The sequence below is a fragment of the Tyto alba genome, unplaced genomic scaffold (assembly GCF_018691265.1).
Source record: "Tyto alba isolate M040663 unplaced genomic scaffold, T.alba_DEE_v4.0 Super-Scaffold_44, whole genome shotgun sequence".
Taxonomy (NCBI): Eukaryota; Metazoa; Chordata; class Aves; order Strigiformes; family Tytonidae; genus Tyto; species Tyto alba.
In genome coordinates this window covers 15,693,554-15,721,177 of record NW_024881320.1, presented here as the reverse complement: position 1 = coordinate 15,721,177, position 27,624 = coordinate 15,693,554, and the positions used below count along the sequence as shown (strand labels likewise).

At 55.2% G+C, this 27,624-nt stretch overlaps 1 protein-coding gene across 8 annotated transcripts in view; it reads right to left on the bottom strand.

Moving 5' to 3' along the window:
* Window positions 1–27,624, bottom strand: part of OSBP2 (oxysterol binding protein 2) — a 133,328-nt gene that overhangs the window by 32,476 nt on the left and 73,228 nt on the right. For 7 of the 8 annotated variants that reach the window (XM_042805786.1, XM_042805785.1, XM_042805787.1 and 4 more), the window contains one exon: window positions 7,614–7,864. In XM_042805786.1, coding sequence (XP_042661720.1) covers window positions 7,614–7,864 — 251 coding nt within the window. Of the gene's footprint in view, window positions 1–7,613; window positions 7,865–9,475; window positions 9,579–27,624 lie in introns of those variants that run through there. The other variant, XM_042805788.1, reaches the window with a different exon arrangement.

The window sequence follows — 27,624 nt, the reverse complement described above, 5'->3', positions numbered from 1 at the left end:
CTGCCAAATCCGTCATCATTGCGTACCCAGCACGATAAAAGGAAATTTTCACTGTGGCTCCGAGAAGTGGAGCAAGCCAACCCTGCCCGCCCGCGGGTTACGGACCAACGCGATGCCAGCTGGGAGCCGTGGCCCGGCAAAGACGCACCCCAAAGCATTGCTCACTCGTAGAAAAACAACCAAGACGTTTGTCGGATGCTTCAGCACGCTGGCAGTACACCCCCTTCCACCCCAGACCTGGTCGAGCAGCACACAGTAGCCTCCACTGGCCGTGGCAGAGGGTTTACTGGGGCACTGGAGTGTGCTGAGGATGTGCTGGGACCAGTACAGAAGATACACGGGGAGCTGAGACTTCGTGCTGGGTCCTCCAGCTGCAGCGTGGCCAGCCCAGAGTCGTACCCTTGCCGGGTTTCGCCGCTCTCCTTCAGCCACGCTCGTTCTTCTGCTTTTCCTTTTGATGCTCTTACCCACCTGGCCAGCACCTCAGCCTCTCCACTGCCGCATGTGCTAAAAATCACCTCCCTGGGAAGCTCCCAGCACCAGCTCTTCCCCCGTGGGGAGGAATTTCCAGGCAGCTGCTGCAGTTTCTTCCTTCCTCTTCACTTGCCCAGACCGCCAAAACCCACGGCAGCAGCGCAGGGACGCCCACAGGAGTCTGCAAAGCTGAAGAGCCAACACCACGAGAACAGCCGGGCTCTACTTTTAGCACGCCTGGAGGCCTGATCCTGGCCCTGGTGTGCTCGGAGAGCTCTGTCCTGCAAACAGCTCTCTCAGAGATCTGACGAGGCTCTCGCTGGCTTCTTCTCTTCATCTGCCCGACGGAGCGAACTCCGGGCTGGAAGAGCATCTGTCCCCAGCGGCGCGGCGGGCGCCGGCAGCGAGCACAGCTGGCATTGCCCAGGGGCAGCTCCAGCCCCCGGGGTCTGGAGGATTCTGCTTCGGTGGTTTGTACCTCGGTGGTTTGTACCTCGGTGGTTTGTACCTCGGTGGTTTGTACCTCGGTTTCAGCCTCGTGCGCTGCCTCTGCAAACCGCTCGGCTGCACGAGAAGTGCTGCGGGAGCCGCTGCTGCCACCAGCGGCTGGTCTGGCGCCCGCACCCCCTCTCTATCCCGCTCACCTCCCAGCACCATAATTTCTTCCTGGGTAAATCCACGGGAAAGCCACGCTGCCATTTCAGTGCCTTCTCCTTCAACAGACGCTGAGCGAAGGAGCCCGGCGAGAAGCATCCCAGTGCATCAGCCCGGGGCAAGAGGCGAACACAACCCTTGCGACACCAGGGGCAGCAGCCTGAAGGGATTAACCCAGTGCTGCTCTGCTGTCTGCCCTCCCCACGTCCCCCCCATCCCGCCCCAAGGTGCCAATAACCAGCAGGCTCAGACCCGTGGCAGCCGCCCGGGGATCGCAGGAGGCACGGGCAGGGCTCACCTGGCTGCAGCGCCGCGTTTGACATCAGAAGCAATGCCCGGCTGGGCTGCCTCACACTTCAGCAGAGCTGCTGATTAACATCAGGCGTTGCTGACAGTGCAATCCCCGTCTCCGACGTGCTAAGCCCACCAACATGCAGCCCTGCTGATCCGGGCAGAAACGCTCGAAATTCTCCTTTGAAGCTGCAATAGAAAAGTTGTCGCTCTCAGCCAAAAAAAAAAAAAAAAAAAAAAAAAAATAGGAGGGCAGAGCTGCGAGAGGCATCCTCGGGTGCTCGTGACAGACGTGGCCCCAGTCATCTCGCACGAGGCTCCAAGGGGAGCCCCAGGACAGAGTCTAAAGCCTCCTGGGGGTCAGATGAACACAATGAGGAGGAAGAGGAGGCGGAGACGGGGCCAGAAGCCCCAAGGCACAGTGAGGATAAAGCGCGTTGGCTGCAGGAGCACCAGCCAAAAGCCCCGGGTGGCACAGGGGCCCCACGGCCGCGCGCAAGGTCTGAGCACCCACAGGCATGATATAACCTGGCTGGAAGGGCTCAGCAGCCGTGAGGATTGATGATGAGGGGAGCCGGAGGAAGGCACTGCCTGTCTGGACAGATCTGATCAGAGACGCCCTCACATCTCTAAATTAAAAAAAGCGATAAAGGGTACTCCAGAGAAAGCTGCAGCAGCTCCGAGCACAAGGGCAAGGCTCTGCACCCCCGGACCCCAGCCCCACTCGTGGCAGGCGTGCAGGCAGGGACGGACCCCAGGGACACCCCCCCCCACCTCCCCCAGCTAACAGCAAAGCACCCACCAGTTATTTATGCATCAGCGCGGCGCATCCACAGCAAAAATCCCCAGGACACCCCCCCCCCTCACTGCAGCCTTCTCATCCGACGAGGATTGGGGTTGGGTTAGAGATCTAATCCCGAGGCCGGGGGTTTTCTGGGTCAGTGACATGGTTTTCAATGTGCTGATCAGTGCGCGTGTCGCTAGCACAGCGCAGATAATTAACATGGGCTGTGTTACATGTGAGAACAAGCTCCTCCTGCGTGATCACCATTGCAATAGCCACAGGGAAGAGAAATCCTGCCCCGCTGCAGGGTTTTGCTCTGATTTTAGGCAGCAGAGCATCTGCTTGGGGCCACTGAGGGCAGCTGGGGGCAATTCCTGCTGCTAACGAAGCAAATCCAGGGGGTTCAAGCTGGAGCTTGCTCACTGTAGTGTCTGAATTAACCCCTGTGGTAGAAGGATGCACACAATGGAAAGTTCCTCCGGCCCCACTGGCTGTACTGGGAGCAGCCCAGCAGGCTGCTGTTCCCTCCCGGCTCAGCATCTCTGCCCCAGTTGCCAGGAGCTCTGTGCAGGCAGAGGAGGTTGGGTCTGTCCTCCTGCCTGCATCACGATGGGTTTGGGGACCCCGAGGGACGGCACCACACCCCCACCCCCACCAGCAGCCAGCCCAGTGCTGAGATCTGGCCAGGTTTGCACCGGCAGCATCACCCCAACCACAAAGTCACCCCAACATCTGAGTCCCAGGGAGGAGAGCCCAGGGACTCTTTCCTACCAGCTTTAGGTAGTTTTGCAAGCATGCACAGACACATGCAGCGGTTAACCTGTAACTAAAATAAACCATGAGAAATTATACACTGGACTGGAGGCTGCTCTGAACACATGCTCAGCAGCAGCCTGGTTTAATATGGGAACAATTTTAGGAGTAGGGGTTAATCACCGCAGCATCCCCATGGGCACAGAGGAGGCTCAGCCCTTCTTGAAAACAGCAGTGAAGCTGGGACACAGGAAGGCAGAGGAGCGGCTCCGGGAAAGCACACCTTTTGCCCAGGCAGCTCGCTCCAGCACAAGGCACCCCGGACATCTCCAAATAAAAGGACTAAGCAGCTGGGGGGGCCCCAGCACTCAGACCCTCCGCAAACCCACCCACGGAGCCCACCCGCGCCCGATGCCTCCGCTGGGCAGACACCACTCAAGGGCTCCAGGAGCCAAGCGTGGCCGCGGGGAGAGGCCGGCTGCTCCTCGAGACACCGGTGCGACCCCCCCAAGCACTGCCGAGCCGGAGCGCGGCCCCGGGGGGCTCTGCAAGGAGACGTGCTGCCGGGGCTGGAGCTGCTGGGCATCCCGGAGGGGCTTAAACAAACTGCCCTCCCCAGGGCAGGAGCGGCACATATCGTTATCGGTCTCGCTTCAGGCTCAAGCACTGGGTTTCACAAACTTAAAAACCCTCCCTGCAGGTTCAGAGGGTTGAAGGATGCTTCTTTGCTGATGCCTTGGGGTGCCGGTGCTCCAGCCGGGTCTGCTCCCATGGGAAAGGAAAACCCAAGTGGGAAAGTCAGTCTGCCTTGAAGCGGGTGCTGGCATCCTCCGCGTGATGGGCTTGGGTGGCCTCGCAAGGGCAGGCATGGAGTTCTTTGGGTCCCAGGGACCACCAGCCCACCCAGGGCTTCTTCCTCACAAAATCTTGCCCGCTCAGCATCTCCCATCCAGCACCGCACCCCTGTCCCGGCTGCCTCCCTCAACCCTCCTTGCCCGGGCTGCACTGGCCTGGCAGAGCCTTCCTCCACCTCTGCTCTTCATAAACCTCAAGGAAAAATGCAAACTAACCCAGGAGCGATGCAGAGCCAAGCCTAATCCCTGCTGCTCTCCGGGCTCATGTCCCTGAAGGAAGCACAAAGCAAGCCAAATGAGCGCAGCTACTGCACGCTCCCATGCAGCTCGGCCACCTCCGAGCTCCACTGTAGCAAATTCCATCCTCGTTAAAAGCCTATTTCTAGCAACAGCCACAGCACTGTGAGCTCTTCCTGACGCCCAAACTGGCTTCCTCAGCATGTCCGCACGGCCCTCCTGCCTGCTGTCTGATGCTAAATTATGAGCCAGGAGCTTTCCCGGCTCCTTGGACAAGTCTACGCAATTGAGCACAGCGTTCTTCGTTTCCGTGCTTCTCATTATCCCCTTTAATTTGTTGCTTCTTATTCTTACGTACCTCCCACTCCTCCTCCGTGACAGATTGCAACTTGCTTTTCCGCGTCTCCTCCTCGTCACTCCACACAGACCCACTGACATGGGGCGTCTTGGTCCTGGCAAGGCTGAACTCTGCTGCGAGTCTCACCCAGCGTGGTGTTATGTGAGATTTCTGAGTTTGGACGGGAGCAGAGCAAACCGGTCACTCGCAGAGGCCTGGGCTTAAATTTAAGCCCTGCAACAGTCAGTCCCTCCGTGTTTCCGACCCTCACCCGTAACGCAAAGGATCCGGCACATCCCGCTCTGCCCCTGCCCAAACCCTCCTCCGTCACCCCGAGCATCACTCGCCCAAGGGCAGCCCGGGCCACTTTCTCCTCCCCATCTCTGGAGAAGCACCCGGAGACAGCCAGAGCAGGCACCCAGAGCACACAGCAAAGAGGTCACCTTCGCAGCGAAGCTCTTCCTTTTCCATATATGTTTATTTAGTTCTACTTGCTTGCTGCCGCTCCCCGCGGCTCCGGGGACATTTACATAATCGGATCACACGCAGCCGGACGGAAACTGCAAGCACCGGCCCCGGAGCATCCGTCCCTTCCCGCTGCGGGCAGCAAAGCCCAGGCTCTGCCCTGTCCCAGCCCGGAGCTGCTCCTGGGAGCCCAGCGCTGCTCGGGAAGAGGGCAGGGGCAGACGGCTCCTGGGGGTTTGTCGTAGCCAGCAGCTCGCAGGTCCAAACCGCCCTAAACCGCTTCGGGGAGGGGGGGGTGCAACCAAAATAAGAAGTGAAGGCGGCACGATCTCGGCATGTCACCCTCCCCAGCCAGGCAAGGTGGGGACGTGAGCCACAGCGTCTCCTGAAAAAGCCAGTCTCTGCTGCGCTGGCAGAGGTGATGCCCTCGGAGGCAGGATTTGGCCACACCAGGTGGAGCGGATCAGTGAGGTTTGGTGCTGGGGCCGGGACAGAGAGCAGGCGGGGAGCATCCACATCCACATCCCGGCACCAGCCCGTGGCTGCTGGCTGGGACCTCTCTGGGGAAAAGCTGGCAAGGAAGGGTGGTTTAATTTCTCCTGCAAGGAACCACCGGCCCGTCAAAAGCATCCAGCACCCCCATGGGATACGTAGCCCCGAGAAGCCTGCCTGGATCAAGGCGGGCAGGAGCAGGGTGTATTTTCACCTGCTGCCAGGAGATGGCTTGACTCCACGTGTTTCCCTGTAGCGATGTTTCACATTTCGACATAAGATTTCAGGACGTTGCACCCAGCCACCCCCCCACCCTATGAGAGACTCCCTGGGCAGGGTCCGTGCAGCAGCTCGCAGAAGGCATCACCCCGTGCTGTAAAGATAAATCAAGGCGCAAAAAGGGATCCGTGCAGGAAAAGGTGACAGCACCAGCCCACCGTGATGGGGTGGTCAGGCTGTTGGGTCCCCCTCCCTCCCGGCCCCCACAACCCTGCCGTGCTCACCCTCCTCCTGCCTTTCTAATCCATCCCTCTCAAGGCATCACTGCTTGCTGGGGGTCGCTGTCCCTCTGCCCACACCTCTGTCACCTCCCCCCAAAATGACAGGCTCTGCAGCAAGCTGGGAAAGCCACAAGCACCCCCCCCAGAGGTGTCACTCCCCTCCCGTCCTGTTTCTTCCACATTACAGCCTTTCCCCTTCAGACATCTCGAGACACTCAGCCACAAGCTGAAGTGCAAAAGGATGCTGTTAAATACAGATCCCTGACATGCACCCAAAAACACGTGCCTCACTCCCTCCTTGGCCCCTCTTTACCCGCTCGGTGTTTTGGACAAACCACGTTTCTGCTGTTTTTTTTTTCCCTGCACAACAGTTTCTGTGCTATTTCCCATTGTCCAGACGGCCTCACTCAAGCTTTTATCACATCACAACCACCGCAACCCTCCAGCCTGCCCACAGCAAATACTGCTCTGCCCATCCCTTCCCAAAACGGCGGCTGTAGAAATCCTCTCCCCAGCAATTCCCCGCCCGCATCCCCACCGCCGGGCTGCCTCCCAGCAGCAAACCCCCCCGCTGCTCCCGGCCGCACCGCGGGCTCCGCTGTCACCTCCTGCCGCTTGTGACACGCTGCCATCCCCGCTCCAAAAACTTCAACAAACTCTCCGCAGGGAAAGCGCCGCCCAGGCACCCCCGAAGCTGCTCCAAAACGCAAGACAGCATCTCAGGAAGCCCCTTCCCCCCCACACCCCATGGCTACAAAATCGTGCGAGCGGGGCCAGGGAGGATGATGTGACCATAGGGCTCCTGAGTGCCCTCCAGCTCCCGCTGCGGATTATTATTATTATTTTTTAAAAGCTCACATAAAACAACACACGACCTCCTTTTGCTCAAGGCTGGGACAGCACAGCGACAGCACTGCTCCATTCACAATTCCCCAAGCTCTGCCTTCATATATTATTCCAGGTCTGTTAGGCTCTTGGGTAGGTTTGTTTTTTTTTTTAGATTCGTTTTTTTTTTTGTATTTTTTTTTTTTGCTTTAAATATTTTATTCAGTTTTGCTCTCTCTTCTCCTCCCCAGGGAAAATAAAGCTCCCCAGGAAGAGCTGTCTCACTGCGATGGAAACAGATCCACACCCCAAACAGAACGTGTCCAAAAAATAATCAGAAAGCGGGGTCCCGCTGCACAAGGCAGGGAGCGGCGCCGGTGCCGGCACAGGCTTCACAACCTCCAACCAACTGGTCTGGGAGAGCACAGCCGGCACGAGAGAGCTGCCAGACCCCGAGGGGGTTAAATCCCCCGCTCGGGTAAAACAAGGGCAGCTTCATGAAGCCCACGGGGAGGCAAGTGGGTCTGAGTCCGCAGCGGGCGACGGGCTCTGAATTGCTGTGCCAGCCAGAAAGCCGCCCCGCAGGAAGGGCAGAAAGCCCCTTTGCACTCCAAACCTCTGCACGACCTGGCTTGACATCCAAAACGTCTTGTTTTGGAGCAGCCTCCCCAGGATGCACGCTGCAAGGACGCGGCACACCTGCGTCTCGGGTGGGGTGGGGTGGGGGGGGGGGTTACACGCGCCCCTGCCCGCTTCCCGGGCTGCATCTTCCCAACTTCCCATCCCCGCGCCGCCGAGCCAGCACCCAGCCCCGTGCCGCCACGCAGCTCTGGCAGAAACCCGGTGCGGGGGGACAACACGGGGGCCGTGCCGGAGGGAAGGAGGAGAAAAACCCTTCTCCCTCCGGCTCCTCGCAAAACCGCGGCGGCTCGGCCGGCAGCACTTACGTTGATCATAGCATTGGAGGTGATGCGGAAGAGCGTGGCTCGCTCGTTCACCGCCTTGATCTTCTCGCCGCTCTCGGCCGGCAGCTTCAGGTTCTCCAGCTCGCTGAGCGAGCGCTGCAGGGCCGCGCCGTGCTTCGCGATCAGGTCATTGCAAGTGCTCAGGTCCTCCAGCTTACTCGAGAGGGTTTTCAACGTGCCGTGCAGCTCGCTCTTGTCTGACTGCGAGGCGGGCTCCTCGTCGCCCGAGTCATCTGCAAAGGGAGGGATGGAGAAAAAAAAAAAAAAAAAAAAAAAAAACAACACACAACAGTTTCCATGGTTACCCCCTGGACCGTACTAACCCGCCATCGCCGTGGGCAGGGGGACCTCCTGCCTCCTCCAGCGCCCAGGCAGCTCTGCCGGGGCGCGGGGTCGCTGTCACCGTGTCCCCCAGGAGCAGAGCGTGGCGCGGAGGGGCGATGCCAGACATCCCCCAGAGCCCCGAGGTGGCGTTCGAAGGGCTCCTGGGGCTGTCACCGGGATTTGGTTCGGGGCTGCTAAGGCTGAGAGAGATGGGGGGGGGGGGGGGGGCGGGGTGCTGGTGCCCCCGGGGAAGGGCCACGTGCCAAACCTCCCACGGAAGCCAGGCACGGTGTCATTGCCCCCTGCACCAGGAACAAACCTCACGGGGGGCTCTGCAAAGTCTGCTTGGGGCAGGATAAACTATTTCACCCAAGGGGAAGGTCACAAAGACACCGGGGAGTGTGAGCCTTTACCCAAAACCATCATCACATCTTCAGAGAGCAGGAAACTCCGCGAGCAGCATTTCAGGTACAGCAGAAATGGTTATTCCTGCAACTCCAGAACACCTGGGTGACTTAAAACTGGAAAAACAGCCCAAAACCGAGCAGCCAGTGTAACACAGCATTTCTTCAGATCATGCCACTGCTCCCCCCCAGGGAAGGCGGAGGAGGTGAGCGGCTCCGAGAGGCGGCATTGCCCAGAGCAAATGCAAAGAGCAAGAGCAGAGCAGGTCCTGTGCCGGCTCTGTGCCCCATCCTTATGTGCAAAGTTTAGCTAAGGTTTCTCCAGGTGCACCCAAAAAACACTAAGGCAGAAGAATAGGGAGCAGCCCCTTCATTTCCCCTTCCCCAGTCATCTCTTTCTGGATTAAAAAGACGTGGGGACCAGTAAAACCTGCCTGTAGCTTCTCTGCCAGGACTGGGGGAGTTGGGGGGATGAGGCTGTTCTCCAAGCCAGCCAGGCTGAGAGATGCCAGGATGCTGTAAAGCACAGACCTCAGGGATGCCTCAGCCGTAACCGGGGTGCAGCACATCCCCTTTCTGGGCTGCACAGAAAGGAGAAAAACCTGTAATTCACAGACAGGTGGGTGGGTGGTTTTTATTCCTGGCTCATTTATAAGCCCTTTCAAAATGCTACAGATACTGAGAGGGATGTTCTGCTATCGCTCATATCAATCCCACTGCTCTTGGGCCAGCTAAGGAAAACGAGAGAAACACCACCGTTCATTTAACAATACCAAAGCTGTGTTTCTAAGGTCAGAGCCAGAGCAATCTGGATAAAAGGACCATCAACCCAGAGTCAAAGCAGCATCAGAGCACAGCGCCGGGCTGCGCCAAGTCTCATGGCTATGAAGCTACCCAGAAAGGATGTGATGGGGACAGGGAAGCACAGCCCAGGGACAAGGCTTATCCTACACAGCAGGACCTACCCCAGCTGCCCAAGGACAATGGGAGAAGAAAATCAAAGCCCTGCTGGGACAGAGCAAAATGCAAGCGGTCATGAAGCACCAGGGCAGCATCTCCCAACGCAACCATCTGGTCTGTCTGCAACCCAGCCCCGAGCACCCAGAGCGCACAAACCTCTGACAAACACGAGGAGCACTTGAGAAAAGCCAGGAGATGAAGCGGATCGTGGCCACCGAGGACAAAGGACCATCAGAGCCAGCATTTGCAGCACCCACAGGAAGCCAACCAAGACCTTCCCAAGGAAGAGGCGAGCAGCCAGCCGAAGTTGCTCCCACCAACAGGCTGGGGAGCTCCCGAGCTGCACGGCCGGGTGGAACAGCCCCGCTCGCAGGGACGGGACCAGCTTTTTGGAAACACACGTGGCACCAGGGAAGTGTCCAGCACAGGTAGAACAGAACGGGAGCATGAGGGATTCAAAGGGCTCTGTCCCAGGAGGTGCAGAGAGGTACCACAGCGATGGGCATGGGCTTACACCACTGGCATCTTGTACCTGCCAACTGCAAAAAGAGCTAGCAAGAACGTTTAAACCGCTTTGCCACAATTAAGGAAAGTAACCAAAACCTTCGTAAGGTCCACTTTCTGTTTCAAACATTTCAAGTATTTCCACGGTGCCTTTCATCCTGGGGCACACAAAGGTGCTGGCAGGGTCTACACATCCCCCTGAGCTTTGAATATTGTCTTTGTACCTGTCCTGAGCTGGTGCATCAGAATGACAGAGCACACAGTGCCCTGCAGCGCCCGGACGCTCGCTGGGAGAGGGACACCGTGCTGCTCCTGCTGCTCAGGGCCACCTCCCTGGGGCTTCCCAAGGCAATCTCGGGCAGAGGCTTGAATCCGTTTCCTTCCACAGTCTTCCATGCAACTCGCCTTTGCCACCAAATACAGCACGAGCTTCCACCGGACCCACTGCGCAGCAACACGGGTTCCACCTTGCAGGGTTCCACCTTGCAGGGCTCCGCCTGCAGCCGTCGCCTCCGATCGCGCTGTTCACCTGCTCCCCTCGGGCTGCAAGGTCCACGTGCTGGTCCAGCCCGGGGCACTGCCCTCATCCCCCTCCCCACCACGGGCACCGACCCAAACACGGCGCAGATCCCGGGCCCGTCATCTGCACACGGGGTGGGAGGAGCAGGATGGTGGAGGCACTTCTACAGCCGAGCCCGGCCACAGCCACCTCTTTCCAGCTCGAGAGCCCCTTGTTCTCTCCGTGCGCGCATCCACGCTCCCCCCACGAGCATCCCAGCAGCCCCTCCCGGGCTGGGCGAGCGGCCCGCACGCCAGAACGCGATGGGAACCACCTCTCCACAGCATCCGGGATCTCATCACTAACCAGGCCGGCCTTTAATGGCCATTTTTCATATATTCCACTGTTTGATAACACTACCAGAAGCAGAAGTTAACCACGCTAGCTCAGCTTTCATCACAATTGACAGACATCTACCACCACTAATTATGTCAAAGAACACCATTACCTCTGTGGGACTCAAGGGGACAAATCCAATTTGCAACTTTTCTGTTTGCCAACATCAGTACTACTTCCCAAAGTTAATTTCATCTGTTTACAAAAACCGCAAAAACTGTGCCAAGCAGGAGCAAGCCTCTCTCTGGCAGTATTTAACCCCCCCCAAATCTCATTTTCTTACCCCTCTCTCCTTCTACAAAATGCCTTTTCCCAGGGCAGCGCCACAGGGTCACCCCAAAGTCCCTGCTCCCCTAGGCTGTCAGTGCTCTGCGCTTTCCGGAGCAAAGCCTGGATCACCTTTCCCCAGGTGCAATCCCAGCTCAATGCCTGGGGATTTTTGCCCCTCATTAAAATGCTCCGACACAGGGACGGCACCACGCAGCGACGGACACGCTCCATCCTTTGCCAGGGCATCATTTCCTGCCCGTCGCTGCCCGTTTATTGAGGCTGCGGTAATGATCCCCGCCCGCGGGCTCAGCTCGAGGCAGGAGACACAAACACAGCCTGGCCCACGTTTTAATCACTGGGCAGAATCATGTAAATGCCTCAAAGCCCCGGAAAAAGGGGAAAGGCACCTGGGTCAGACCACGCCGGTCGCGGTGCTGCTCGTGCAGGCTGAGTTAGCCGAGCTGAACATCCCTCCCCGGCTCCCAGCCCGCGCCGAAGCTGCTTTCGTGGCCACGCCAGGATGCCGGTGGGGTGGGCAGCAGGATCCCACCTTCCCCGCTCCTGCCTGGGCAAACGGAGGAACAGGGTGTCAGACCCTCTGCTGAGGCTGCAGGCTTCACCCGGGATCTTAAGGCGGGAGGGTCGTGGTGCACCCACGGGGGGAGGGATGTGCAGCGCTGTCTCGGGAGCGAAAGCACACCCCGTGCAGAGGACGGAAAACTCATCACGCCCTCCCCGTCCCCACTAAGCACATCCCCATAACCTACCCTGCCTCCGCACCCACATCCCCAGTGCCCAGGACACAGAGAGACCCGGACCAATTCGTGCTTCTGTTTCTCGTGATAAAATAAAAATATCTCAAGCGACATAATTTGCTGTAATCATCTCAAAGCACGGGAAGAAGGAAACACGATGTCATAGCTACAATCAAATCAGAGCAAATTGAAGCAGAAACGATCGCACCAAGCACCCAAACAACCTCACTGCCCTCCCGCCAGGGCGAAGCACAGCTCTGAAGTTGGGTTTCCCACCCGTGATCAGCACCGAAACACCTCCCAGCACTGAGATATCCGCTCCTTACCAGCAGAGGCCAGGCAGGATCGACACCTGGAAACTACCTGTCACTCATTTCACTCCCTGGAGGTTTTTTGACTGTAAAGACAGTTATTTGTGAAATCCTGGCTCTGGAAAAGCTGGGACGTTGAATGAAGTCTTGGCTTCACCTACAGGTGCAGCACTGGGAAAAGCATCCAAAAAGGGCCAGAAAAATGCAAACCGCAGCCCCCCGGGGACCACCATCACGAGCAGAAGGGCAACGTATGAATTTACTATGATTTTTTGAATTATCCTCATGTTTCCTCCACCTTGTCCTTCCGCACTTGTTCCACACACAGCGCTCACCAGAGGCTTCAGCACCCTCCAGCGCCGGGCTGCTGGCAGCACACTGCTCTCCAGCCTGGGGAAGGGAGGTGTGAGGACCAGCCCTGCCGTACCTCTTTCTCCTGGGAGCTCGAGGGAAAGCTGACCAAAGCCAAAATACACAGAAAAACAAATCCTTCTGCTTCCTCAGGGAACCAGCAGCCTCTCAGATCTGCACCAGCTTCACTCCAATGGCTTGCGGGTAGGAGCAGCTCCAGATCTGAGTGGAAGAGCCCTGCTTCCACACCATTCCCACTCAGCTTTCCAGCTGGTTTCTTGGTATCACCAGGACGATCACCGCAATGGGAACATTCCCATTTTTCTCTGCGGCACAGCCAGGAGGCCGGGGACAGGGCTGTCCAGGGGTCGGACAACTCCTCGTTTTCCCATCTCAGAAAGGATGGCCCCACTTTGCTGCAGCAGCACAAGACCCACCAACTCCTACGGTTACTGCTGAAGATTTGTAAAGTGCTGGAGGAAAGAAGAGCAGCAACATTTATTCTTACTGCTGAGGATAAAGGATTCACTCATCCAGAAAGGTGAAACAGCTGCAAGCCATCGCCTGGAGGGCTTCGCTTGGAGCACGGCCAAACACTGCGGCGTTGGGGATCCCTCCCTTGTATCAACTCAGCCAGGAAAAAAACCCTGGATTTTGCTTTGCTAAGACTGGTAAAACACTCTGAGTGTCAGGAAATACCCAGAGAGAGAGAGAGAGGCTCTGCCCAGGGCTCCTCAGTAGAGGGCAAAGACCGCAGGGTATGTCCAGAAGCAAACCTGCAACCTGCCTGGCAGACTTGCACCATTTACCTTCAGCAGCCGTCCAAACGGGGGGTTCCTAATCACAGTGAATCAGGACCACGAAACCTCTTGGAAGCTGGAGAAATTTATATTCCTAAATTCTTGGGAGCTAGGGTAGGGAAAAACATGGCTCCCAACTACTTTTTTCCATCCCTGGCGATGGCTGACAGGTCCAACTCAAAGAGACCCGTCAAGGGTAAAACTGTTTCTCACTGAGACCCAGCGTGGACACAACACACCGGGGCCACCTGCGAGGCTTTGCTGTAAGCTCCACAGCACGGGAGATAAAAAAATCCAGCCAGGCAGCGCAGCATCCCTCGCTGGCCCACCACAGCCCCACGGCGAGGGCAGAGCGAGGACCGTCCGAGGGCAGCGGCGAGGAACACCCCGGCGCTGCCCAGCAGACTCCTGCTGCGGAGTTTTCCAGCACAGCAAGTGTGTCCCGACCCAAAATGAGTTTTCACAATGGCTCTTGAAGGGGAGGTTTCCAACACAAGCAGGGGATGAGGTAAAAATTGCCAGGACTTGCCGAGGTGAAGGATGCTCTGTGCTCACTGCCTCTGGATGCTGCCCTCACCCTTTTCACCAGTTTGGCTCATTTGGATCCTCTGCCTGCTTCAAGCCCAAACTACCTCCTAGCAGCTCCTAAATCACATTAAACCACAAACCAACATCCACTAGCGGGGCAGGACCAGGGCAGACCGCAGGCTGTGCGTCTGGAACCAGCAAAAAGCTTGGAGGCTCTGCAGGAGCCACGAAGGCATCACTGCGCCCTTCACACAGGGAAGATCCTTCAAGGACAGAAATACTATTTTATTACATGGTTTCCAGCCCTGCCACCCCCCCCCAATGAAGCCCCCCCAGCACACCCTGCCCCTGCAGAGGGAAGGGGCTCTGCAATGAAGCCCCCCCCCCTCTCCTTCTGCCAAGGAGGACAACGGTGCTTCTACCCGACCCTTGTTCCTCTCGGTGCTGTGCCAGCCGGTGCTGCCGGCAGCAGCTCTGCCCATCTGCTCTCCACAGATCCCCCCCCCTAAAGCAGCAAACCTTCAGTGGGTTGGCAGGGGGGCTGCCGGGATGCGGGTACCCCTGGACCCCCCCGGGGAGCAGCGCATCCCCGGCTCACGAGCTTCACCTCGGCTCACCCTGCTTCTCAACACAAGACAGGTCTATAACGAAAGACAGCCGCCGTTTAGCAAGAATCCATGTCGCCCTCCTACAGTGAACAGAAGCTACCCAAGAAAATGAACGTGAAAGGCTGGCAGCAAATATTTGACAACAAATTGCGAGGTTCCTTTCGCTCCTGTGCCGTGGAGGAGTCAGCCCAGCTTCCGTGTCATCCTCCCAAGGTTTTCTGCCCTTCCCCACCTCAGTGTCCCCTGGAGACCTCCCCGTGCCCATCGGTGGCACAGGGGGGGCCACCAATGATTGGAACGTACCCCTGTCTCCCTCCGGCAGCCGAGCCTTGCGCTGACCACACGCTGCTCGGGGCAGAGCTCGCCGCTCGGTACCGGAGATGCCTGCAGGGACCCTGGGCCAGAGGTGGCCCCCCCCAGGCAGAGGTTTCGGGCTGAGCCTGCATGTCAGGTGCCATCAGCCACCCAGCAGCACGACCCAAGCCCCAAACCGATGTTTTTGCCCTCTGCCTGCGGTATCGGGCAGGGCAGGCCTGGCCCCCAGGCACCACAGCAACAGCTACCGAGGTTTGCAAAACCCTCTTCTCCCTCCTGCACCAGGAAGGTTGAACAAACGCAGCTGCCGGTTTACGATCTGCGTTTCTTGTTGCTCACAAGGCACCCGGGAAACATCTCCAACCAAGGGCTCAAATACGAGAGACCAGGACCTCTGCTAACAGCAGCTTTTAATAAACCTCCTCCCCAGGAACGTGCACAGCTTGTATTTTGCACACACTACGCACCCTGAAAACATGCGCCCCTGCCAGCCGAGTCCCTTCACTCCCCACCTCACACTTTGTTTTGACTTGCGAACTAACTTATAGGCAATCTGTTGTGATTTTTATTTGTAGGGCACTGGCGTGAAGCAGTTGCTATAGGAACAAGCCAGCCTCGCGGTAAGCTGGGAAGATTATTTTTGGAGCTGTGATGCTATTTAATCTATGTAAAATGGATCAGCAGCTATCGGCTGTAAGCCTCTTCAGGCTTGTTTCTCAACCCGGAGAGCAACATAAAACCTCAGCACCCAGAGCAGCATCTCACAAGTAGGCCATTAAGGCAGAAGCTACCTTTACACACCCGCTTTCTGTCTCTAACACTTCCCTCAGCTAAATATTTCCCATTGCTGGCAATTTCTCCGGAGCTGGTGGAAAACCCGCTGGCTGGAGGCACAAGGCAGGCACTTCCCCACGCTGGCAGCACACCGGGGCTTTGCACTGCAGCTCATGGGGACCCCCAGTGACACGGTGCCTGCCAGAGGCACCCCAAAATCCTCGGGGAGACCTGGAGCAACCCCGGGGTGCTGCTGCTCACAGCCGGGCTGTTTTGCTGTTGTCCCCAGATGAGCAGAGCTGGGAAGAGCCTTTTCGGTGGATAAACCAGGAGGAGGCAGCGGGATTGGAGGCTTCAGCACTAGATCTTTTAGTCTAAAATTCCCCAACTGCATCTGGAGCCCAGCTGCGACGTCTCCAGCCCGAAGCCCCACAGCTATGCAGCACCACACCACAGCTAAGGCAGGAAATTAATCCCCACCTACCCTCTGCTCCGGGTCCAGCACAGATGCTCTTTTCCTACATCTCGCACCCTCCCTCTCCTCCCTGTGAGCAGAAAAGTTTCCCTTCCCGGGTACCTTCACTTTCAGAAAAAGTCCTCATTCTTCCTACATCACCTTGAATTTCTCCCCGAGCCTCCTGCAACCCTGGGCCGCTCACCCACTGCTTCATCAAAGCCTCTGGAGCCTCTCAAAGGCAGGGCTGGCCCTGCTCAAGGAATTAAATCTGGCTTTCTGCTGGTAGGGAAGGGGAATGAGCAGATGAAACCCAACACAGGGGTTGAGAGAGTGGGATTGCTATTGCAGAGCAAAGCCAGCCAGATCGGCTCCTGCACCACGGAGGTGCTGAGCTCCAACAATGCCCAGCACCGCCACGGAGCCTCACACAACCCGAAAGCAAACTGTGCACTGCAAGCTGTCCTCTGCATCCCAACGGTCTCATTTACCTACAGGGAAAAGAGACCACTGACCCCTGCCCACAGGTAAAACCGTAACGGAACAGAAGGGGGACTGATGACTTCAATTAAAACAGCCCTCCTGGGTTCCCCCCCAAAGCCACCACGGCAGTGAAGACGGGGCATCTCAGCAGCTGCCTTTTTGCTTACCAGCACGTCTGCCAGCGGGGAGCTGGGTTTTGAAGCACCCGAGTCACCAGCCCGGCAGCACCAGCCCACCACGGTCGTTCTCAGCATCCCTAGAAAAAGCTGCCGCAGGGCTGCCCCGACGAGCCCGCCCGCAGAGGCATGGCACGGCTTGTTCCTCCATCGGCTCGCTCAGGAGGCAGAAGTGGCCAAGCTGGTGCCGAGCTCGGGGACGCAGGCACCACAGGAGCTGCAGGCCGTCGGGTATCAGAGCCACAACGGGGCAGGCGTCTCCAAATTGGGTCTTCTCAGACACGGGGAGCAAGGTGCCGTCCAAGGCCGCGGGCGGCACTGGGGGCTGTCCGTGGCACAGCCCCATGCCCCAGCACCCCCGCCGGGGATGCACCGCGCCGCCGCGGTACCGCAGGCATCACCCAGAGCCGAGGCTGCGGCGCTGCGCTGCGAACACACGGCGCAATGAACGACTCCGTTTCCTCCAAACCATAACCAAAATCAGCTCGCCAACGTGCTGCCTGCATGGCACGGTAACGCCACTAAGTCCTGTTGCTTAAGATGGCACCAGGCCACGCAACAGGAGTGTGTTCTCGCCACAACAAACCCCGCAACTCTTCTCACTCTGTCAACAAGGAGCTAAGGTGGATCAGCTCGCCGTGGAAAAGCATTTTTCTCAGATGGGCAACGAGCTGCCCAGCGAACACAGTGCTGCAGGCAGCTCCAGCCCCGCCGAGTCACCGCCAAAACCCCGGCGAGACGCTCTGCCGGCACACTGTGAAAGCTGCCATCAAATGCCAAAGAAACCACGCTGCTACCCACTCCCACAATCCGCGTCCCAAACCGCTCAACCTTCCGCAGGGGCACAGCCCACAGCTGGCCTCCATCAACACCCCCTCATCCTCCTCCTCAGCAGAGGGTGCTGAAGCAGTAAGTCAGCAATTCCTGATGCCGTTTGGAGACGGGCTTCAGCACGGCCAGCTCCTGAAACACCCGAGTGCTGCTGAAGCAAACGGTGGAGCAGCACCGGTGCTTTTAACAAACCCCCACGGTGCCAAGGAGCTTCTCTGAAATCAAGAACCGGGAGAGCCCGGACCCACCGCTGCTGTACTCTCCCAGGCCCGACGAGCAGTGTATTTAGGGGTCTTTTTCCCCACCGCTATGGATGTGCTGCAGCATGTGATGTCCCTCCTATCAGGCAGTGCCATGCAGTGACCCTGGGACACAATTTTGCCCACGGGGGGACAGCAGGCCACCCACAGCCAGCCTAGGCTGAGCACACAGGCTGTAAGAGGCACCAAAGATTCAGCAGCTTCCCTGTTACTACAGTTTCCAAGGGGAAAGTCAGCACAGTCCATGCCCTGCCTCGGTTCGAGCTTCCTCTCCATAGTTGTCACCAGAGGTCTACTGGAAAAGCCAAAGAGCCCTTCATCATCTGAAGGGTGTCCCCTGGAAAACTCCCTGGTCCGTAGCTCAGAGTATTACAGAAATGGGTGACTCAAAAGCTCTTCTTCCACCTCAATGTCTTTAGGAGCTGATCCAACCCAACTTGTTTCTGATGTTTCCAGCATACGACTGTTGTCGCTGATTGTTGTCCTCCCACTAAAAAATGCAGAACTTTATAACTACCCCCCCAAAAAAAAGGCTAGGCTTGGTTCCCATGTCAGCATTTATCACCCCCTCAGGTCACTGCAAACACTTAGCACCCAAATTTCTTTGCAACACTTACAAAGGAGGATGCATGCAATGCCTGGACCTTTCTCTCTCCTGATTTTGGGGGTCTGAACGCCAGGCCCACCACCCAGCCCTCACTGCCCACAGGGAGCTGCCGGGGCGGGAGCTGCCGCCTGCTCCTCTGACGACAGAGGCAGCACCGCGTGACTCGCTCAGACATCTGACTTTCAGGCTAAATTAATCTCTGCTGAAGCCTTACCTCCTCCTTCCCTCTCCCGGGGGCGATAAAAAAAGCACTGGCCACCAGATCACGGTCCTGCAGAGGATGGTGCCTGATCCGGCTCCCTGGGGGGAAAACCCAGCTGGGAGGATGAGGAAGGACCGTGTGGGTCCGCGGGTGCTCAGCATGATGCAAGGGTGCCACGCAGCCCCCAGGGACGAGCTGGAGAGGACGCTCCTCCAAACAGGAGCAACCCTGGAACGGCCCCAGCCTACCCACACCCAAACCATCCCCTGGCTGAGCCGCCTGAGGTGGGTCACAGAGGGAGGGGTCCTCCCCTCTGCCTCAGTTTCCCTCCCGCTGCTATCCGGAGCCAGTGGCTGGGAATCACAGCACATTTGCTGGCTTTGGAGAGGATGAAAAGAAACAAAGCAGGGGACAGGGACAGGATGGACAGGACACAACCCAACTGCAAAACACGGTGCGAAAAGAGTGATTTTTCACCCTCAGCCTCCTCTTCTCAGTTGTTCTACCTCTTGTGCGCTTTCTCCTGACTTTTCCAACACCTGCCTAGGAGTTCTGTGTTTAAACATATGAAAAGTGCCACAGTTACTTGGTAAAAGCCATCTTCCCTCCCACAGGCGGACTGGAAGAGGTCCATGAGGACAAGCAAGCATCAAAGTCAACCTCTGCCGCGGCGATCCCAGACAAAACTCCAAGCCCTTGCTCCTCACTTGTCCTTTGCACAAGTAAATGCCACAGAAACCAATCCCACCCCTTTAGGAGATTCCCTGTTTATCCCATTGTCAGTCAGTCTCCCTGCTGACACCATGGGTTTGATTCAGAAACACCAGCCCTTCCCATACGGGATTATCCAGATCTCTTAGAAACGTCGATCACCCGTCACTTCTCAACCAGAGCCATTTCCATGCTGGCTCCAGGAGATGCATCTGCTTTCATCACTTTTAATAGCTATGAATATTAAATCGAAACGGGTATCTATATTTAATAGCCTAGCCTGGCTGCCAAAAGATAGATGGATTTTTACAGCATCTGCGGATGCAGGCACAGGTGGTACCTTTGTGGTTATAAAGGATTACACTGGAAATTAATCATCAAAATAGTACAGCAAATAATCATTCATAAATCATTCCAAATCTGGCTGATCACTTAGCAATTATCACCAACCTGGCAAGGCTATTTCTTCTCCCCGCTAATGCAAATGGAAAGCTGTTCAAGCAAACGGAGGCCTAAAAATAGCAAATATTGGCTGCTTGTGACAAGCTGTGACATTTCCTGAAGTCCCACTCAGTGGAAGCAGGTGGTGGGCACGAGCCGGGGTGGGAGGACCCCAACCCAGCAATGGGGCTCCACAGAACAAATCCAGAGCTCAAAGACCACTGCTCCTCACCAAACGCCCCATCGGATTTGCCTGAAACCCGTAAATACTGTGCAAAGAAGTGAAAGGAACAAGTTTTGCAGAAATCTAAGTCTAAGGACTTGAGTGATGTGACCTATGTCAGCCCAAGGTTAAGAGGGGGGTTGGACGAGAGACCTCCCCAGGTGCCTTCAGACCCAAGTTACTCCACGACTCTGTGCCAAGTGCAACTCTGTCACTTGTAGTAATTGCTTTTGGGTACCAATCGGATGTAATGCTAAATTGTAATAACAAGGGAACTTCAACACACATATCTGGTTAAAAATTAATAGGTAAAATAAGTAGGATACAAAAATGGGCTTAAAAATTTTCGGAGCCTTTCTTTGGACGGTAGGTCGGACGACAGAGCATCCCTCTTCTTTATTTCAACACAGCCTGTTAGAAGGTAAGCCACTTCTTCCATTTTGATTTTTAAAAATGTTACTACGATCTCTTGATTTCTGTAACTGCTTTTCTTAATATTTTGGTGCAGGTGGTTAGAGCCAAACCTAAGGGGAGAAGCGATACTTTAATATGGCCCTATAGCGTCTGCTTTTTTGGTAAGCAAACACCACAGTGACACAGGGACTGAAAAGACTATGAACAAGAGTCCAAAGGGATAAAAAGCAGCTGGGGTTAATCTCTCTGCCTTGCATCCAGGATAAATTACAGCTTACAAGGAAAGCAGCCAGGCAAATACACACCGTCATAGCAGGGAACGTGTCACAGCAGGGAGCCAGGGCCCCAAAACAAAGGCACCGAGGCTGACCCTGTGGAGATGCCTCCTTGGAAGGAACGCTGCTCCCGAGAGGAGGCTGCCCAAGGAATTTCTTCTGAGACATCAGAAGATGGATGCAACCAAGGAGGCCGGTGCAAGCGGTCGACAGGCCTTGACCTGCTCTGGCACCAAGCCCTCCGCCTTTCCGCTTGCCGCCGACCCGTCTCTGCGCGGAGGAAGGCCCGCTGCCACGGGGGGAGCCGCCAGCTCCGTCACGCCTGTCACACGGCCAGTCCGTATTCATAACCCACGTTGTAAGCAGAGCTGCCTCGGGAACACAGCCCCAGCGCAGCACCAGCACCCGCTCGCCGCCGAGAAACGAATGCTCGCACGGGTGCGAGCAGATCCTACCCAAAAATCGTCTTATGTGCCGCAGGAATACCAGAGGACCCCACTTCCAAGAAAAACCCGCACTAACTTTCATTTTCAGGATTCCATTTGTCCCATTACAGCACAGGACCACACAGGAGACCTAAACTGACAAATTTCTTCTGGCACGAGCTATCCTTGCCATAAGGGTCCTGAAACCAGTGAAGCTACACCAGGGATGAATTTTGACCCTCCTTATTTTGTCACCTTCCTTTCCTATGAACTGCGTATTAAAATACAAGCCTGAATGGAGAGTGGACGTACCAGTCCATTAATGCACGTAAAAAGACTTCTTTATTTCTTGAAAGAAAAGCAGTGGGAAAGCAAAGTCTTTTTATTACGATTACTGCAGCGTTCCCAGTCCAGCTATTGAACGTTTTATTGCTGCAATTAGAAAATGATGATGCTACCAGTCAATAAGCCTCAGCAGCAAATGCTGCACTTTATCTGGATTGCAGTCATTCTCTCTTTCCAGCACATACGGGATTTTCCGATTACCCAATCACCTAAACAACTCCAATAAGCTAGTAAATTAGCCTACAAAGACATACAGATGGGTTTAAAACACACCAAAAGGCAGGGTTTAAACTCAGAGTAAAATTGACACATCGGAGAAATGGAGACCGAAATGTAGAACACAATAAGTGCATGATACCACGCTACATCAGTAGAGAGACACAACCCAACAGATCCTGGGCAATCGCCTGGTTAGCAGAAAAGGAGCCAATAATCATGGCTTATTATAAATCCAATATAAATTACAACAGAACTTTTAAAAGCAAGCTAAAAAAAGCAAATAAATTCAGGGTTATAGGAACAGAAAAGTGATACCCGAGACACACAATGTAATTTCTGTTAAGTCCCCAACAGCCTATGCCTGGTTTGGGATGCTGCACTCCTCAGACAGGTGTGCACCACAAAAAGACACTCATGAGGACACCACTGGGGCTGGAAAACACATCCTGCAGGGAGAGACTGAATGAAGGGACCGTGTTCAGCAGAAGTGGGAGGAAAATCGCCCAAGAACATGCTAGCAGTCCACAAATAACAACTTTTATGAAGTACAGAAGGGACTGATCTGTTCTCCACGTCCATAACAGCCAAGGGAAGAAGCAGCCACGAGCTGAAACGGTTGCAACGACTCTGGCTGTTTGGGAGAACTGCCTCAGCGCAGGGACAGGAACGCTGGCCAGGCGCCGGAGAGCGACCGGGGCACCCCGGGCACCGGAGACGTCCTGGGACAGAACGACGACCGCCTGGTCCTGCCCTCGGGCAGGCAGGTGAATTCGACAGGCTTCTTCCTGCCTCGTTTTGCAAGATTTTAACATTTGAAAGAAAAAAGAAAAATAAATTTAGAAAGGCTAGGGTACCCTCAAGGAAGCCAAGTGGCAAAAAGGGGCAACTACGGAGGTCATGAGCCAAACCCGAATCCTGCCAAGGTGGACAGGACTCTGCCCTTGCCTTCATATACATATGGGGGCATGTAAATATACACACACACACATATATATATATATATATATATATATATGGGATGAAACATGGGCATTCATTAGCGCTGTTTCCACAACCCTTTCAAACGGATTTCTTCAAAAGCTTTCCAGAACTCTTCCCAGGACAAGCCAGGAGGAGACAAGGAGATTTCAGTTTGCTGGCTTTTGGAGGAGGTGGAAAGTGGTTTGTTGTATTTTTTCTGCTCTGTCCTTTGACTACAATATTCTGCTCTCCATTTCCATTGGAATAAAAAGATTGGCAGCCACCAGAACTACAGAGCCAGATCTCAAACCTGCTAAGCTGGAGTCACAGGGCCTGAAGAACAGACCTGGCAGGGAACACAAGCGGAGATAAAAATGAGCCCAGCTGATGCTTTTGTTAAAATGCTGGAGAGCCAAAGTTAGCCACGCTGGACACAGCCAAATGTCCCCTCCTGTCCCCTGCAGACAGTTCTGAATATCAATGAAAAAAAAACAGTGGTGAAGGTGTGATTATAGGGAAATAACTGCTCATTATCAGATAATTGGTGGCTCACACTGCACATCTCATCACCAGAAAATAAAAATAAAATTTTTAAAAAAAGGCCTGGTAAGAATAGAAACTTTTTCATTATAGAGCTCAGAACAGCAACAACACAAAAAGTACTGACCTCCCAGTAACAGCTCCAGATGCAAAGCCCTGCTTTGCTGCCAGCATGTGTTAACACCTACCTCCTCGTTTGCAAGCACAGCTAATTGCAGGCCCCAGGGACAGCGACTTTGTTTTTATTCCTACCTGCAAAACTGGCCAGGCTGCTTCCCTGCGAGGGGATCCTGGTGGGAAAGGCCTGGACCAGCCCCACTGGCACCAAGGCAGGAGGCAAGCATACAGCCCAGGTGCCTGCAGCACCACCTCCCAGATCCTCGCTTCCTTTGCAAGCCCAGTACAGGTCTGGGGAGAGCCCAGCAGGAGCCCAGCACGACTCCAAGGGGTGCCACATCTCAGTGGATCAAACCTTTAGGGAGCAAGTAATACCAGGAAAGTTAAAGAAAAAAAAAAAAACCTGTTTATGGCCACCCCATGCTGCGTACCAGGAACCACGATGGAGAAGGTCTTCGCTGCGAGCCCGTGCAGACAGGCACTGCGGTACTGCAGACCATCTCGATGGACTGAGCCCGTCCATCGGGACCTCAACTTCCCAGCACATCCCTGACAGCTCCGAAGCCGCTTGGTCCTCCTGGGAGAAGCCTGAGGAACACTTTGGGATTGGGTCTGACCAGCACGCGCACAGGCAACAACCTGCCTGTTTCTCGGAGCAGGTACTCTGCAGTAGCAAAAGGGTTTCTGCCACCCAGACTCCTGTAACACTCCTGCCTCGCTTCCCCATGGATTCAAAACTGCCGAAGACATCCCCTTCTATAAGCACAGAATGGTTTGGGTGGGAAGGGAACATTAACGGTCATCTAGTCCAACCACTCTGTGCTGAGCAGGAACGTCTTCCACTAGACCAGGTTGCTCAGAGATCCGTCCAACTTGACCTTGAACGTGTCCAGGGAGGGGGCATCTATCACCTCTCTGGGCAACCTATGCCAGTGTCTCATCATAAAAAATTTCTTCCTTATACCTCGTCTGAGGATGTCTCATCTGTAGAGGGAACCCATTCCCTCTCTGTACCTTTAACAACCACAGATTTTTCACGCCAGAATTTCATTCAGGAATCACTTAGGGTGTTTGCTAAGCACAGATGAGACCTTCCAAGCTGTTAGATGTTCAAAACTGCTTGCTAGGATCACCCTGTTGGCTCCCTGGGTACTGCTCTGGATTAAATTAAATTAAAGCAGACACTGTAGGACGCTTGCCCAAAGAGAGGCTCCAAGCTTGCTAAGGAAGCCAACCCCATATCAGCCCACGTGTGCCACCCAATGAGTCTCAAAGTCCAGCTGCTCCTCTTCTGCAGATTTCAAGATTGAAGGAACGATGACAACGCTGCAGAGCGAGTCCCAGCCCACGGCTAGTACCCAGTTCCTCTTTCAACACAACCTCTGCCCTGGGAATTTGATGGTAACATTGAGATCCTCCCTTTGGGGTATTCTTGGGTCATACAGAGATCAACAAACCCATAGCTCAGGCAGCCATGATAATGCTTCCATTTTAAAAAATCCCAAGTCAAATTCCTGCAGCAGGTATCAGGTTAAGCCCCAGAAACATCCTTAGGTGGAGCAGATCCAGGCCAGGGTCACCAGCTCCACTGCAGACTCTATATTCTTTCATACCCTACTTTTCCACGGGGTCAGTACACCAGGCAGAAAGTACCGAGATGAGGAAGCCTCCAGGCAGCCAAGCCCTGGGTGACGAGGGGCTTTGCTCTTCTTGGAGATGGTTGGGATGGAGAGCTTGCAGGAGGCCCCGTCTCCTCCCAGCATCACTCTGAAATTTTGCACAGAAAGGCCGGACATCTGGTTGATATCCACCAAACCACATGTAAAACCGCCTGCAAAAGCATTTATTATCTTTGGATACATTCGTATTAGCAGTACAGAAGCAAAAACCCCTGTGACCCATTCTGAGTCTCCACAGCCAAAAAGATCCAGATGAGTATCACAAATTTGCACTTTACTAAACCATCCTTCCTCTCATTTGTATGTACACTCTGAATTCAGAGCCAGCATGCCATCCAATACAACTCTGCAGGGAGGACTCGCACCACCTACGGCTTCAGGACTATCTCCAACTAGACCAGCAAGTATTTAGCCCCACAGACACAAGTGCCATCATAAATAATATAAAAGTCACTTGTTCTTGTCTAACAGATAAACAAAGCACATGAAAAAATGGACAAACCTTGTTATTTAATTGTGTCTGTCCATTTACTCACTAGATCCTTTAGTATCCAGTGATTACTACGAATTTGCACCGCTCCCTGGTGCTGAAATGGAGGAGCCACTACAGTTTGGTGGCACCACAAGCAAGGGAACAAGAAGTCCCTGCGCCTCTGCAAGGGCTGTGGGCAGGAGCAGGCACGGAGTGGCACAGGGCCGGTCACGAGCTGCTTGCTTAGGCTGAAACAAGCCAGGAGAAATGCAGAAGTGGCATGAAATTAAAGTGTCAAGATATTTTGAAGGAAGTTAGTTTTCTTCAGAGCAGAAACTCACAGAAGAGATCACCATGGCGGACGTGGGGTGATGCCCTCCTCCTCCACAGACGACGGTAACGGCGCCCTGGCACGCAGCTCTTGAAAGCCATCAAAGGTCTTGGATGTCTTCCTAAGTGCGTCACCAAACATGCATTTTTAATGATGCTTAAACATTTTCCAGCCTCAGGTCTATCTACGATTTCACCAGTGCGAGGAGGGGAGCTCACGTATGGGTTGGCCTCTCTTCCTGACATCCATCAGGGAAAGAAGGTGGCACAGCAGGACTCGGGGACCGGACAGCATCTGAGAGGCACGTGAGCTAACACGAGCTCCCATCCTTCCCAGGATAACATCATCCTTGTAACTGGGACCATTTCCCAGGAGGTTCACCATGGATGAACCTGGCCCGTGACCTTTTTATTTTATTTTTTTACCAATAAAGTATTTTCTTGTCTGGAAGTCTCCCATCAGCAGGGCACGCACAACCCGCCCCAGGCTTCCCCATCCTCATGAACCTGGTGGGAGATGTACAAAGGACACTCCCCTACGTTCCTGCCAGCTCTCTCCTTCCTCGCTAACCCTCACTAACAAGAATGAGATGACAAGGGACCTTCGTTCCCAGGAGCAGTGACACAAACGGAGGCAGGGAAGAGACTGCAGGGTCCCCGTCAAACCCGCAGCCGCCGCAGGATCGCACGTGTGACAGCAAAATTCCTCAGTGCCGGGGGTTTCGGACGGCCAGCACCAGTGCAACAGTGGTGAAGGTTTGCCGGGACACGGCCTCAGCTCCCACAGACACGCCGGGGCTGGGCAGCCCCTCCCGAAATCTCTGCTGCTGCGATGCTGCCCGGAGCAGCTCGGGAGGGGGCACGGTGCAGCCTCCCTTCTCCCAAACCCACCAGCTAACGCGCCCCTCGGCCCTGAGACCCGGGGTTACACACAGCAACGTCCCTGCCGGCTCCAAAGCTCAGCTCATCCGAGGTTTTGGAGAAAGCCTTCGACAGCCACCCAGGCTGAGCTGGATGCGACACCCTCTCATTAATGCATGACCTTATGTGCATTTAAATCTGCCTGAGCTGCCTGTGCTCAGCTTACTCGTGTGTAAGAGGATCAGGGCAGGTGTAAGTTACCTACCTTCCTCCAATTCCCCAAAGGTCAGGACATGCCAGCACAAGGGAGGGATGCTGCAGGACCTGGAAGTCGCCCAGCCCCTTTGCTTTGCTGCCCAGCGTGTAATTGAGAGCCCCAGGCACGGGGGAGGGTGAGAGCAGGTCACAAGCAGCCCCAAAAAGGCATCTAACTTGCACTCCCTTCCCACCACTGTTGCCTTTGGATTTAAATCTTGCTCCATCAGTACTCACAGGCAGGCAAAGCCCCGGAGCACACGCCTCCACCAACCTCCTCCTGAGCACCAGCCACCCAGGGCAGGCCGAGACAGGCTTGGTAAAGGTTTGAACTGGAAGGGAAGACAAAGCTTCAGTTATAACCTTTGTAGGAAAGATTTTCACACTGTAGGGAAGATTTTTCCCGCAAAGAGCAAGGGTGAAACACCGAATCTCACCTAGAAATGAGAGACTTCAGGTGCGGTATACAGCCAACCTGCAGCAGGGCAAGCGAACGCACCGAGGGCGCAGCGCTGGGGACGTCGCCATGGATGGGCTGGAGGGCTCGCAGATAGATGTGGTGACAGATCCAAACCCAAGTTAACGGGATACACACATTTACAAATTAACAACTGCTAACAAGGCTTCAATAATTACCGGTAATCTTCCCCCAGGGTAAGGCGGGATGAACGTCTGTACAACAAAATGTGTATTTTGCCGGACTGCATGTTCATTCATCAAAACCTACAGTTCATCAGCACCATTCAAGCCTTCTTAATTCACAAGGAACAGCAAAGCCGCAGATACTAATCAGTGGGCTGCACAGCATTACATCCAGCTTGCTGAGCTGCCAGCGCTGGTCCTGTTCCGACACTGGCTCAGCCCAAGATGCTCCAGAGCAGGAGCACGAGGAGGAAGCACCTATTTTCACCCCT